This window comes from Chanos chanos, chromosome 7 (genome assembly GCF_902362185.1).
Source record: "Chanos chanos chromosome 7, fChaCha1.1, whole genome shotgun sequence".
Taxonomy (NCBI): Eukaryota; Metazoa; Chordata; class Actinopteri; order Gonorynchiformes; family Chanidae; genus Chanos; species Chanos chanos.
Genome location: NC_044501.1, coordinates 32,679,045 through 32,693,329, shown reverse-complemented (window position 1 = coordinate 32,693,329; position 14,285 = coordinate 32,679,045). Strand labels below are relative to the sequence as shown.

General features: G+C 40.7%; 1 protein-coding gene across 1 annotated transcript; it reads left to right on the top strand.

The window, feature by feature from the left end:
* Positions 1–971: 971 nt before the first annotated feature.
* Positions 972–3,312, top strand: LOC115816238 (endonuclease domain-containing 1 protein-like). The gene is made up of 3 exons (XM_030779203.1): positions 972–1,271; positions 1,867–2,317; positions 3,143–3,312. The coding sequence occupies exons 1-3, from the start codon at positions 972–974 to the stop codon at positions 3,310–3,312; spliced, it is 921 nt and encodes a 306-aa protein (XP_030635063.1).
* Positions 3,313–14,285: the final 10,973 nt, after the last annotated feature.

The following is a 14,285-nucleotide window of genomic DNA, read 5'->3' as shown; positions in this document are numbered from 1 at the left end:
AGAATCTCCTTTTTTGAGGTCGGTTAAAATGCTTTATCTTTATAACATATTGAACCTCTAAGCCTATGTCCTAAACTTGTATTGTTATTGATGACAGTGTTATTGGCGTTTGAGTTGTGCAAGTGGACAAACTTTTTGGTAGAAAGATGAACCATAAAGCTGCTCATTCCCTGCTGTCAGACAAGCCACTTCAAAGCAGAGCAAAGCAGAGAGGAAACAATGAGAGAAATGTACATTTGATGTATGAGGGCAATTGAAACAGCCATTACAATAATGTTATGCTGCAGTAACATAAACACAGCACATCAACACCATCTTGCACCCTTGACTTGCTGATAAGTTACCTCACTGAAAACGAACATGGATAAGGATGTTTCTGTGTGAATTTTTACTCATAAACATCTAATAGTTTGCGACAAGACAAACTCTCTTGTTTAAACTGTGTGTACCATAAAAGAGGAATTGCTTACTTCCTCATAAAACATGACTTCAAACTTTCATAACAAATGATAAGTGATGATGAAAACTTGCATGTTATGATGCAAGAGAAGTGTCTGAATAGCCTTTACAGTGATGTTGTGGTGTAGTAACACAATCAAGATACATCAACACTATGTTCGAGTCTACGCTCCAGCACCCTGCAATCCTAATTAGGGTAAACGGCTCAGAAATGAATGAGTGAATGAATGAAAATTTTAAGTTAAATGTATAAACAGGGTGAAATACATTGAACAGATTGCAATGGAAACTTCCACAAAGCGCTGTCTGATAAAACAGCTTTATCTCCTCATCATATCAGGATGTCACGATTGTCGTCATATGAAGATGTTAGGTTTATGAACCGTTTTGCTCCTCCCTCAGTCATGTTCTTTATAAGCTTTACTTCAAAGTTCCTCAGTTCAGTCTTGTGGCTCCTCTAAGATAAGATAAAACTCCTCATTAAAAGTCTTCTTTACCAGACAAACTTCACCATGATCCTTCTCAGTCCCAGGTTTTCATTGCTGTGGCTTCTTTACGGCTTGGCACAGGGGGAGGTAGTACCTTCTTTTTTGCAAACCTGTGGTCAGTTCTTTGCTAATCCTGGAGGAGGCAGAACATCCCCAACGGTCATTGCTGGACCTAGTTATGAACAGATTTGTCAAGTACGGCAGAATGTGTATGAATTTGCCTCGCTCTATGACACTGCAAATAAGATCCCTGTGTACTCTGCATATGAATTTGTTGGCCATGCGACATGCGGCAGGAAGAGCACATGGTTCATTGAACCTCAGGTAAGTCTCTGTCCTGAATATGGTTGTTTTTATGCCACCAGATTCAGACCAAGAGGTTTTAATGCATAACATTAAAATATATAACATCACTCTACTTATTTATTGAATTATGTGAACATCTAATGGGAAGCCAGTAAAGACACTTGCTTACAGGAAGATGGAGCATACAAGAGGAACTGTCCAGTCCTTGATGTTACATAATAGCCAGTTAAAACTGTTATAGCAAATTTATCCACATTGCCACAAAGCCATGTGGAAAAATAGCATGTTACTTTGAGAATATAGCTTATGATAGCTTATAGCTTATGATAGCTTATAAGTATTCATAAGCTCTTTTTCTAGCATACCTGAAAAGTGTGAGGGTGTGAGAAAGTTTGTTCATTTATGGAACTGTACCTTTCACACTTGTGTCAAAGTCTCTTGTTCCTTTTCTGATCATTGGCATTGATTTTGGATTTTATGGGAGATGTTTTTGTTCGAACAGCCCATGATTTCAGCAAGAAAAATGTCCTGTTTTGTCTACATTTTAATTTCCATAACATACACATTTTGGTTTCTAATATGCCTTTTATTCTTTCCTTTCAAAACATTGCAGCTTGATAACCCCACCCTTCCTAAAGATATGAGCACTGAGGGCTCAGTCCCACCACAAGTCAGAGGGAATAACCAAGCCTTAAACACAGACTACGATGGGAGTGGATATGATAGAGGCCATCTCTGTCCAGTCTACCATAGAGATACACAGAGCTGTGCTGATTCCACTTTCACTCTTACTAATGCTGCTCCACAAGACCCTTCTTTCAATAGGGGCCAGTGGAAAAAGCTGGAGAAAAGAGTAGCTACGTTTTTGATCCAAAATTGCCTTCCAAACACAGCCTTTATAGTCACAGGGGTGGTGCCAAGCAGAGGGGCCACAGCCAAGTTTATCAATAACAGGGTGAATGTGCCCAGTCACTTCTGGAGTGCGTACTGCTGTCTTGACAACAACCTCAGGCCCCTTTGGTCTCAAGGCTACTTGGGTGTAAACAGCAATAAAATACCAGCAAGTATGACTGTAGCTGCCCTGGATGGATTCTTAACCGTATTGTATGGTGTAAATTTTAATGTGTTTGGAGGGCGATGCTGAGGGCAAGCAAGGGAGACCCTTGTATTAAGTTAGGAAATGAATCTGATTCGCAGCGATTCTGCCAGCTCTATAAAAACTTGCTTCAATGCCGTGCAATACAAAGCAAATATGGTAAAGGGTAAACACAGGGTAACAACAGCAATGAGTGATCAGCTAAATAACTGATTGTGCTTTGCAACAGATCCTAAAATTTCCAGATATCAACTGTTTGATATTGCTGTAAATTTTAAAATACTGTGAGTGCTGGTTGCCAGTTTAAGTGCTAAAATAAAATGAATGAAAGCATTGAAAGGTTTCATGCCATTTCTCTGAGGAGTGTTTCTATGTCAGTGTGTTGCATGTAAATGTAAATGTTACCACACATCATACATTTTTCACTTTTCAACAGGCATGTCTTATTTTTCGCACACACAGGGCAAAAGGACTGTGTGTGTGTATGTGCGTGTGTGTGTGTGTGTGTTTGAGTTTATGTTTGCATGTCTGCATTGTCATGGGGTGAGGCAAGTGAGATAAACATCAGAGACACTTTGCTACAAGCAAAAACTGCAGGAGCTACTTATGATATGGTGTTGCAAGTTACTCCTCTTGATGGTATTCCTTGGTGGCAGAGTGGTCAGAGCATTCGAATTGCTGGGAACCCTTCTGCATCTTCAGCAGGTATCTCAGGGTCACAAGCGTTTTGTCCCTTAGTCTGTACGCCTTGCCTGAGTGTGGCAGCGAAGACCGAATTATCCTTCACCTGCAGAAGGGTTCCACCTGTGGGCTCTCGTCAACCACAACCATCTTGAACTGGTCTCAGCCACCATGGCTAACTCCCCAGTGGCTTTCTTCAGTTGTCTGGGTTCCAAACCCATCTTCTGTAAGAAATGGCACACTGATGTTGCTGGGAAACCACAGCGGCCGACTTCGATGTGAAATAAGGTTGCTTGCCGTCCTTTCATAAGAGCCTACTCAAATCAAATCCTGGTACTTGGCTTTCTTCTGTTGGTGAGAGATGGCTAGCCTGTCCTCCCAGGGTGCTGTGAATTCAGCTACTAGAGACAAGCCTCTTCTTCAGGTCCACTTGCATCTCCCAGTCAGAGGCTTGATGCAAAATGGAGGGTGGGTTCTTGGCAGTTGTTCTTGCCCAAGGAGCCTTATCTCCTTCCCTTTGGAAAATGACAACTTTGGGAGCTGGTACCTGAGGTTTGGTGGCTTTGACCCTCTGCAGGTCTGTCCATTTGGCAACTGCTATAAGGACCTTGTCGTGCCTCCGCCTGTATCGGCCCTCTCCCAGTGCTTTGGGACATCCAGTCAAGATGAGATTCAGGGTGCAAAGGGTTGCTCCACACCACTTGCAGGACGTGTCGTCCTCTTTGCCCCAGATCTTTAGGTTGTTTGGAGTTGGCAAGAGGCCAGCCACAGCACACAGGAAGAGGGTCAGCTTGCCCTGGTTGGTACCCCAGAGTTCCTTCCAGGACAGCGATCGCTCAAGTGCCTGTTCTCACTGCATCCACTGTCCCTGGCAGGCGAGCCCTACCACTTTTTTTTTTTTCTTAATTCTTTATTTTGAGATAGCAGCATACATTTCAAAACTTACATCAAGCCAGAGATAGTTTTCATTTTCCTGCCATCCAGATTTTTTTTTTTTAACAATTACAAAGAAAATAAAAATAAAATACATAATAAGAAATAAATAAAATTTAAGAACTTCAATTTGGGAAAGGTAAAGTGTGCACATAAGAGCAATGAAGAGTATATCGGGAGGAGACTTGAAAGGAAAAATAAAAATCAATCAGACTTGTTAGAATAAGTCAACATTACAGAGTCATTCATTCAATACCTCCACAAAATCCGGACGTAAGGGGAGCCCTACCACTTTTATGTGGTGGTCGTCTTCTACTGCCTCTCGGACCCTCTTTACCGTGAGTCCTCTCTTGCCTTTGGCATTGGCCTTGCTCCATCCCTTGGCATTGTAGTTTCCAAGTCCCAGCCATCCTTGACAGACCATCCCAACAATCTCCTGATGTTTCCAGCATGAGTTCAGTGAGCTGTACCTTGACTGGGCTACACGGACTGAAACTGCCTGTGTTCTGCAAGCGTCAAGCGTGCCAGCAGAGAGGGGCTTCTATACTGAAGTTTAAACATATATGTGATGGGGGGTAAGTAAAATGGTCCCCCCCGGAACAATATATATACCAACAATGGCACTTTGAGAATTTTACCTGAAGAGATAGCGTTATATCTAATCCCTCAGTAAACAGCAAGTATTGCACAGGTCCTTAAGAGCAGAGATGTAGTTTTCAGGTGTCAAGAGTAAAGTTTATTTAAATTTACTGTAATGGGAGAAAGGAGCTGCAAGAGAGTGTTAATGCACAAGACAGCACTTCATTTAGATACTAAAGAATTTCATTTACTACTTAATAAGAGCATAAAAGAGGAGTCTAAACAAGGTGTTTCTGTGCCTACAACTGCCACTAAGATTACTAGGATGCCTCAAAGGGGCGCCAAGAAAGAGTGAGGCAGGCCGATTGCAGAGGGAGCTAATGGGGGGCTTACCTAATTTGGGGAGGGGAATACTCTCCACCGCAACACATGACTGTGAACATGCACACACTCACAGATACACAGCACACACACAGCAAGAAGGGGTTAGGTGCAAGAAAAGCACATAAATTAAGTATGCAGTGGCAAGGGTTACTAGGGAACCCAGCTATGAGACTTCAGCACGACCGCCAGACACATCACTGGTCACTTCTATTGCAGAGGAAGGAACTAATACTGAAAGCAAGAGCAAGAGCAGTTGGTTTACCCAACAAGCAGGTTTACAACAAAACTCAGGCAAAGCAGTATACAGTAAAGCAAGCGACACAATAAACAGGAAAGCAGGCAAAGCAGTAAACCCAAACAAGCAAAACAATAAAGAGTAAAGCGGACAAAATAATAAACAGTAAAGCAGGCAAAACAATAAACCGAGGCAGGATGATACAAGCCAAACTAACTCAGGCAAGCAAACTGATCAGGCTGCCTGCCTGATCAGGTAAAACAATACACCATGAACAGAATGTAATAAAAAAAAATAAACCATAGACCAAACAGGAAAAAAAAGAAACAAAACGTAAAGAAACAAATAAACTCAAGACAACACAGGAAGCTAAGGACAAACAGTGAGCAAGAGGCAAAACAAAAAGCTAAGGACAAAACAGTAAGCTAGCGGCGAACAATTAGCAAGTAAAACAGCGAACAATTAATAAGCAAAACAATTACAAGGCAAAACGACTAAGAGGCAAAACAGCAGTGTCTCTGACCCTAGAAGACAACGCAAAACTGATTAAGATTTTATAAATCAGTCCCAAAAAAATACTAAAACACTAATACAGGGGGTAAAACCATTACCTGGATCCCGCAGGGTAGCAGGTGCTACTCCGTCTTGAGCATACATTGGCTAAAACGAGACAATGGTGAGTATTGGGTTGGGTCAGCATAAGGTACTTTACCTTACCTTAAAACATACCTCATCCAGTGGGACTACCAGCACAAACCAAGATAAAAATGGAATCACGGATCCTGTAAAACATTGGTGGTCAGTTTGAGCCATGAACCCCAATAAAAGAAAGCAATGGCTATACCGCGCTCACCTCCGTTAGGCTAAAACTTACAATTGACCCAGAACACGAAGTTAGTTTGTGGAGCTTTTAGCAAAACAACGTGTTTGCTGAGACACCATGCACATAGCACAGCACCGGAAACCCAGGGAACGTGCATAAAACCGGATGAAGTGTGGCTATTTATGAAATGGGTGTTTCCCCAAGTTACAGAGTATTTGGAAGGATCCACAGAACATGCTGTTAGGGGGAACCCTCTGCCTGTTACAATCATATGGCCATAGGAGAGAGCAGAAGAAGTGAAACGCCAAAGCAAGTCTCATGCCAGCAGCTTAAAAAAGTTATGCGACAATTTGTACTCGATGTTCGTGATATAGTCATTTACTACATCGAACACAGAACAAGCCATGATACATCAAGTATATTCGATATATCACCCAGCCTTAGGTGAGTCAATATAGGCAATACAGACATTATACACACACACACAGACATATATACATATATATATATATATATATATATATATATATAAACATCTGTTCTATAGCGTATGTCACACACCCATACACCAAAAAACCAACCAACTAACCAAACAAACAAAAAAAACCCCCTTAAATTGACTTCTTTAATATCTTGACCTTATCCTTCACAACTGCTACCATAAGTGAGCTAACCACTATCAACCACTGAGTGGTAGATCATGAAGGGAATAAGGCAGACTATTGCTCTGAACTGTCTCAGGAGTTTGCCAAGTTGGTAGAGCTCTCCTTTCCACCCTTGACAACTGGTTTTACTGGGTCCTGATCATAATGAAGAAATACATTACTCAGTGCCATGTCTGATTTGGTTGCAAGTTGGGGATCTTATTTAGGTTTTATTGTTTCTACAGCTTTTGACTCACCTGTAAGCCCAAACACTGTAAATGATTTGTTTTGAACTGGAGATTTTTAGCACAAGGAATTGGTACTCACACTGCTGGTTACAGCCAGAGGGAGCTATATAAGATAATGGTTTTCCTATTAAGTGTGTAAACCACAGCTATGGAAACATAGATGCCATATTGGCCCCTGCTGTATGTCGCTGCTATGCGTCTGCATGTCCACCATACTGGAGCGGTCAAGATCCGCTAGCCCTTTGAGGAGTGCAATCACAAATATGTGATGAGCTCTGGTTGGTCCCTGGTTAGTACGATCACAAATATGTGATTAGAACATTAGAGAACAGAGAAGTCCGTATTATGATGCGACAATTCCACTAAGGGACTTTTCAGTTAACAGTGAAGTTCCAGAATGTTAGTATGAAATTCTAGAAGGACAGGAGAAAATACACTCACTCTCTAGGGCAAGGCATTGTCAAAAGAACTCACTCCTCAAAAGGCTAGTAAACAAATAAAATGTGTATTGTCAGAGATGCAGACTTCCGTACAAAAAACGACTGTAACTCGCTTTTCATGAACTTTGGTTTGTTATAAATGTGAGACATTGAACATGATATGGTTATTTACTGGAATTAAATACAGTTACTGGGGAGGGTCTAATCAGCTCTATGCCAAAACATTAACCTTCTAAATAGCCACAGCTTCCTCTGGGACATACCAGCTCTGTTCTACGAATAGGCAACATCAAGTGTAAATTATTTAGAATTTCAGCTTTTGTGAATTTCTCCAAAAACTGGAGCAAATGTAATCAAAAATGTAAGTCCTACCTGATGCCCCGATGGAATTGAACAGGAGGTCCTGGCTGAAGCGGCGTGTGCAGAGATAACGCTGTGACTGAAGGGCAATTAGGCTAGGTTAAAATATTTGAATGTAAAAATGTGACTATAACTATGAAGGGTTCATTTACAGCGGGCCGGTTGTTATTGCGAAATAAACGCCAACAGGCTTATGCAGAACCTCGACACAAAGCTGCATTATCCCGCTTATTACAGCGCTACTTACTAAATATTTTGGTAACAACTAGCTAATTTCATGAAAATCGGCTCAGAATTAAACGACAGTCGATTTTGGAGAGAGGTCTGCATCTCTCAATACACATTGTATTAGTTTACAAGTGGATCATGACCGCTCCAATATGGCGGAAGCGTAGACGCATATAAAGCAGTGGCCAATGAGGCATTTATGTTTCCATATCTGTGATGTAAACTGTAGTATTGAGCTCTTTTAGATGGTCAGCTCATAGAAGCAACTGAGGACCTTGAGATGAGAAATAGTAAGGTATAAAAATGAGAATTTTTCAATTTATTTTTGTTTTAAAACGACTGAACAAATATTGGTACAGTTTAGTACTGTAAAAATTAACACGTTAATTTTTTTTTATTAATTTGAAATATTGAACGCATTTGAAAAAATCAACGCAATTAAAACAGCTGCATTTTGTTTACTACCTGCGGTGGCTGATCTATGACCTGTGATGACGTAAGCTGCCAAACCAAACCGTCCTGGTTAAAGATGGATAAGGACAAGGAAGGAGTTTTAGACGGAAGGTTCCACTTTAGAAAGTTGCCCGATGGATTTGTGAAGAAAACAAAAGTAATCTGCACAGTTTGCAAAGTGCATTTAATTAGGCTACCACAAAAGTAAGTCGTCTTTGACATATCACCTCAACGCAAAACACCCTACCGAAACTACCTCTAGGGGGCCTTGCCGGGCTACTTAACAGCACTGTAGTACTCATGGGTGAATTACAAAACCTGTAAGTGACAAGGCAACTAATGCTTTGGTTACTTGGATAGCTAAAAACTGCCGCCCATTTAACATTGTAGAAGATAACTGACTGAGAGAAATCATTCAAATTGCATCAGGAGATACTTTATTCTATCCTACCTTATATCCAGATATACAAATCGGACGAGTAAAGCATATTAGCTGCTTAACGCTTTATTAAATCAACAGACTCACAATATTGTGTGCAGTGATGCAGACAAACTCAAGTGTGTGTGTGTCCCTTAACTGCATCTGTGCTGCAACCTGTACCACATAACAATGTTGTTACATCCTTTCTCTTTTTTAGTTTGAGTTTCCTTCTTTCCTCAACAGAATAACATTCAACGTTCATGACAATTAAAATAACTGTTTGTCACTTTCATTTCTTAACTTTTGTTGTTCAATAAACAAACCAAATCCTTACTCAATATCAATGTCAAAAAATAAACAGTGTAACTTTCAGCTTTCACAACAATTAAAATAACTGCTTGTCACTTTCATTTCTTAACTTCTATTGCTCAATAAACAAACCAAATCCTCACTCAATATCAATGGCAAAATAAAATATTTTCACAGCGACATTACAACATATCCCAACAATGTCAAAATAACAATAACAAAATTTCCATCTTTCATTTTTTTTCTCAGTGTGTATAGTTTTTTTGTTACTCTGGTCTAACCACTGCACGACCAGACTTGGTAGTGACCATCTGTGGCATGTCACCAGGCGCACTGTTTGGTGATGGAACTGTCTTTGTCCCTCTTTGTGTTGGTAAACTGGGAGTTGGGCCTTGGTCCCATCTGAAGTGACGGCAGTTCCTCCTAAGAACACTTCCAGTGTCCAGTTCTACCTCAAAGGATCTGTGATCCACAGGTCTTGCCGCAGTGGCCTTTCTCTCACGGTTGTAATGAGCAGTCTATCATCTGCTGCATGCCAGCTGGTCTGCTCGGAACACTGCATTGCTATATCAGAGGAATTCAAAGCATGTACTGTATTATCATCACTCCTTTATCTATTAGCATACAGTATCAGCATTGATTAGTTGTTTGGTATATGATCACTTTAAACAGGCTATTGCAATGCAACATGAAAAAAAACACACACAATGAAAGCTTTCCTTTAAAAAGTTAATAACTGTATTTTGCAAGATTTTTGTTATTTTTTTTGTTTTGCACACACGGGATGCACCGTGTTGTTCGTCTGTTGATTAAGTTACCCGACCATTTTTATAGTCATGGCAAAGCCAGCACTCTATGCGAACAAGTGTGGCAAGCAAACAAACGCTCTCTTATCATTTCAAAATATTTAGCAAACGGCAGTCTAATCAAGTTAACCTCCCTTAGGTACAAAACTAGTAACAAGCTAATGTTAGATAGCTGATGCTGAGCTAACATGTTTTCTAACCGTCCATAGGCACTAATGTTAACTTGTCTTTCAAAAGGCAAAAAGAGGCCAAGCCCAAACACCAGCAGTTCAGTGAAAAATATACTTTGTATGGATTTACTTGCAGGTCCGCGGATCCACCGCAGCCCCAGTGTTTTCTTAGTGGCGAGGTCCTAACAAATAATTCAGTGAAGCCGCCAGCCCATCTACAACGGCACCAGAACACCAAACACTCAGGGAGTCTTGGCTTGGTACAACTGAGGACTTTTTTCTGAGAACTAGCTGAGAACTATCAAAACTTATGAAAGACAAACAAGAGACAAACAAGCTCAAGTGCCTCATTAAAGCTCAGGTGACTGATGAAAAGGAGTTGAAAACTGCTACTGGGTGAGTCCGAATATTTTTTTTTTCACTCACAATAAGTGTAAATGTCTTTGTGTTAAAGGGGAGTGATTCAAATGATTTCCATTTGATAACTGGTTGTGTTAGATATTAAAAGTTTAATATGAGTTTAACAGAACAAAGTTAGGAGAATCATCAACATGCATGAGTGAGGGGGGTACTATTGGCATGGTTAAACAGCTCAAGAGGTACATCAGACAAAGAAGGTGGGGAGCCACTGAGTTAGATGGTTGGTACAGGATGATGTTGCATTTTGCACTGTGTGTTGATCTGTCAGTTTGCTTGCTTGGTTGTTAGGTTTTCTGCCTTTGTTGTTTTGGACTCACAGCTGCACTAAGGCACTTATAACTAGACCCCTTACCTACTGAGACTGTCCGTCTCATGTCAGTTTAGTCATGAACATGTTGCATGCATGCGTAATGTAGTGGAGAAAAGTTTCCGATTAATGAGTAAATAAAGATATGAATGTAATCGAGTTGATCGTGTTTGTTTTATTAATTCATTTATTTTGGATTGAATAACTATTAAGGCTATTTATACCAACCTTGTCTCATTCCACGCCGACTTCAGCCACTCAGCAACCAGCGATCAGTTTACCAATCATCGGTCTGATCATTCATCATCTCTCTCATCTGTCCCCACCTTGTAATCCATTGATTCTCTCCCCTATTTCTTCCCTTCTCTTTGTATCTCACTCTGCCTTAGCAAAGTCTACACTTATCATGTCTAAGATTATAGTGACATCTGAACAGACATGGTTCATGATAGGAGAACTGTTTAACCTGATGGTCTTATTACCATAGATACAAAGAAAGCTTCCCACCTTTGGTGCCGCGTTACTGTTGGAGCCAAGAGCAATTGATTAAGGCAAAATACAACCGGTAATGGGCGAATGGCAGTCATCACGGACAAAAGGGCTTTTAGCATTAACACCTAGATTCTGATTTGCACCAAGCAACGTTGTAAACCTATTGTCTGTCTGCTTCATGGTATAAAAGGCTGATCATGGTAACAGTTCTCTGAGTTAAGCTGCGGCGCAAGCGGACTTGCTGCCGGGTTCCACCACCACCAAATAAAGCTTTTCTCCAAGCGCGCTTTTGCTCCGGTTCGTTTACTTGTAAAATCACAAGGAAATCCAACAATGTGTATGCTGAGTGCTGTTTTGCCAAACTTTGAACTTCAGCATGTTCTGACATCCTGTTTGTATCTGCCTGATTGTATCCTGCCTGCTTCTCACTTCTGTTTGTATCAAGTTTGATTCCTGCCTGTTCTTCTCTTCGAGGCCTGTCCAAACCCAGCCTCGTGTGAATCCTGCCTGTACACCTGCCTGTTGGGATGAAAAACCCCCTGCTGCTCCGCACTTGTATCCTGCTCTCTGGTGAAGCCCTGACCGACTTAAGAACACTTTCCAAGAGAGAGAATCAAAAGGCAAGCAACTCCTCTTCTTTCCTTTATTTCACAAACCTTCAACTGTTCTTTTTGCCAGTTCCTGAAAAACAAGACCTTATCTCTGATGATGCTGTGCTCTTCTGCCTGAGAACTTCACTGTGAGCAGGGCGATACCCAAACCGTTATTTTAACCAAGATGAGAGAGCTAACTCAGCAAATCAGACATAAAGGTCATTACAGAGAACAGAATGAATGTGTATAAATGATTATATACCCACTGGTTAACACACACAAACACACACCCAGAGATGTAGAGAGAGAAAAAAAAGAAATTCGACAGATAATGAGCTGTGGTTTTAATTGTTATATATCCATGTAAGTCTATGTCTGTACATGTATACTTGCATTTAATTGATTTTCATGCTATTGCTGTGAGGAGAGAATCTGGCCTTGTTACTCTTTATCTGCCTGAGGAGTTTGTCAAGACATCAGTGACACCAGATATTAGATACTGTCATGAGTTAAATGAAGAAATGTATTACTCAGTGCTCACACCAATGCCTTCACTTATTTTGTGATTTCGTTCATGTTTCGGTTAAACACAAAAATAAGTTGTTAACTGACTGCAATTAGTTGTTCCTATCGTTTTTCATTTATCTGTAAGCCACGTACGAAATATAATATACTTCCAGGCCACCGTAACGTACCTGCATCACCCGCTGTGCCTAGGGCACCAAGTGTCAGAGGGGGAACCAAAACAGCCTAATGATCATCACAGTGATCATAATGATAAAATGATTTACTGTCACGCTGGTGATGTGGTGCAGGACCCAAGTGCAAAGACACGATGATGATAGTGAAAAACGGAGGACTTTACTGGAACTGAAGATCAAAATACATGTGCAAAAAAGGAACAAAAAACCAATAACAAAAAAGGTGCAGCATGACTGTTGTGCAAACTAACACAAACAACGATAGACAAAGACAAGGCAAACACTAGGACTTAAATACAAGGGAGAACTAAACAGGGCAAAACAGGATTGGATAAAATTAACAAGGTAATAATTAGACAAACAGGTACAGGTGAGGGGCGGAGACAGACAGAGAACAGGAGCACAAAGACATGTCAAACCAAAAGTCCAAAATGGCGGTGCAGGTTGTGACATTTACATTTAAGATGAACCACAAGAACAGTGGGCACCGTCAGACCATTACACGCGATACAAGACATACATAATTGCTTGAAATCAAAAAATGTTCCATCTCCCTGTGGTTCGTTTGATTGCACCTGACAGACTCAGGCCTGAGGCTAATGCAACAATTTCGGAAAGAATGGCCCCAAAAAGGCAGCAGGAGTCGGGGGAAGAGAAAAAAGAAGAAACTGGGATGGCGCCTGTGCATCGCTTACAGATATACTTCTTTGGTTTCAAGAAGATTGCACTTCCAAATATTTGTGATTTTTATTTTCCAGGAGGAAATAACGCTTAGGGCACCTGAATGGCCAGAAGCGGCCCAGATATACTTCTTATTTGCAACTTATGACCTTGATTAAAATCCATGTTTGATACAGTATTATGAATCTTAAGATGACTTAAATATGACCTGTCAGTAACCTTTTTAGATTGAAAGTATGTTCAGAGGAGAACAAGAGGTGTGTGTAAAGTGAGATTACGCTTGAATCTTCCTTCCCTATTTTTCTCAGCTGCACCTCAGAAGTTGCTCTCTCAAGCCGCTCAGCACTAATATGGTAATAGTAGTGGATTTCACATTTCATAATTCATTCCCCCCCCCCCACCCTTCTCTCTCTCTCTCTCTCTCTCTCTCTCTCTCGCTCTCTCTGTGTCTCTTGCCACCTACTTAAAAATGTACTTATCTATCAAAAATGATAAGTCAACAATGTGAAAAAGTTTATTTTTCCTGACACAGGAAAACGTATCATGAATTTGTTAATCATAGATTGGCCCTGTGATCAGATTTCTGTCTGCATTATCTTCTGTTATACACTCAAACTCGCCAGTCACAGCTGTATTATAGAATATAAAACACTTTGGTCTTTGTCTGGAGGTGATTCTCTGGATCCACGGACAGAATCTCCTTTTTTGAGGTCGGTTAAAATGCTTTATCTTTTTTTTTTATTACATATTGAACCTCGAAGCCTATGTCCTAAACTTGTATTGTTATTGATGACAGTGTCATTGGCGTTTGAGTTGTGCAAGTGGACAAACTTTTTGGTAGAAAGATGAACCATAAAGCTGCCCATTCCCTGCTGTCAGACAAGCCACTTCAAAGCAGAGCAAAGCAGAGAGGAAACAATGAGAGAAATGTACATTTGATGTATGAGGGCAATTGAAACAGCCATTGTAATAATGTTATGCTGCAGTAACATAAACACAGCACATCAACACCATCTTGCACCTTTGAC

Excerpts from the sequence above, each read along its gene's own strand:
- LOC115816238 (XM_030779203.1), top strand. The coding sequence starts at position 972 with ATGATCCTTCTCAGTCCCAGGTTTTCATTGCTGTGGCTTCTTTACGGC. Across the intron at positions 1,272-1,866 it reads CATGGTTCATTGAACCTCAG|CTTGATAACCCCACCCTTCC; the intron begins GTAAGTCTCTGT and ends AAAACATTGCAG. Across the intron at positions 2,318-3,142 it reads CAGCAATAAAATACCAGCAA|AAGGGTTCCACCTGTGGGCT; the intron begins GTATGACTGTAG and ends CTTCACCTGCAG.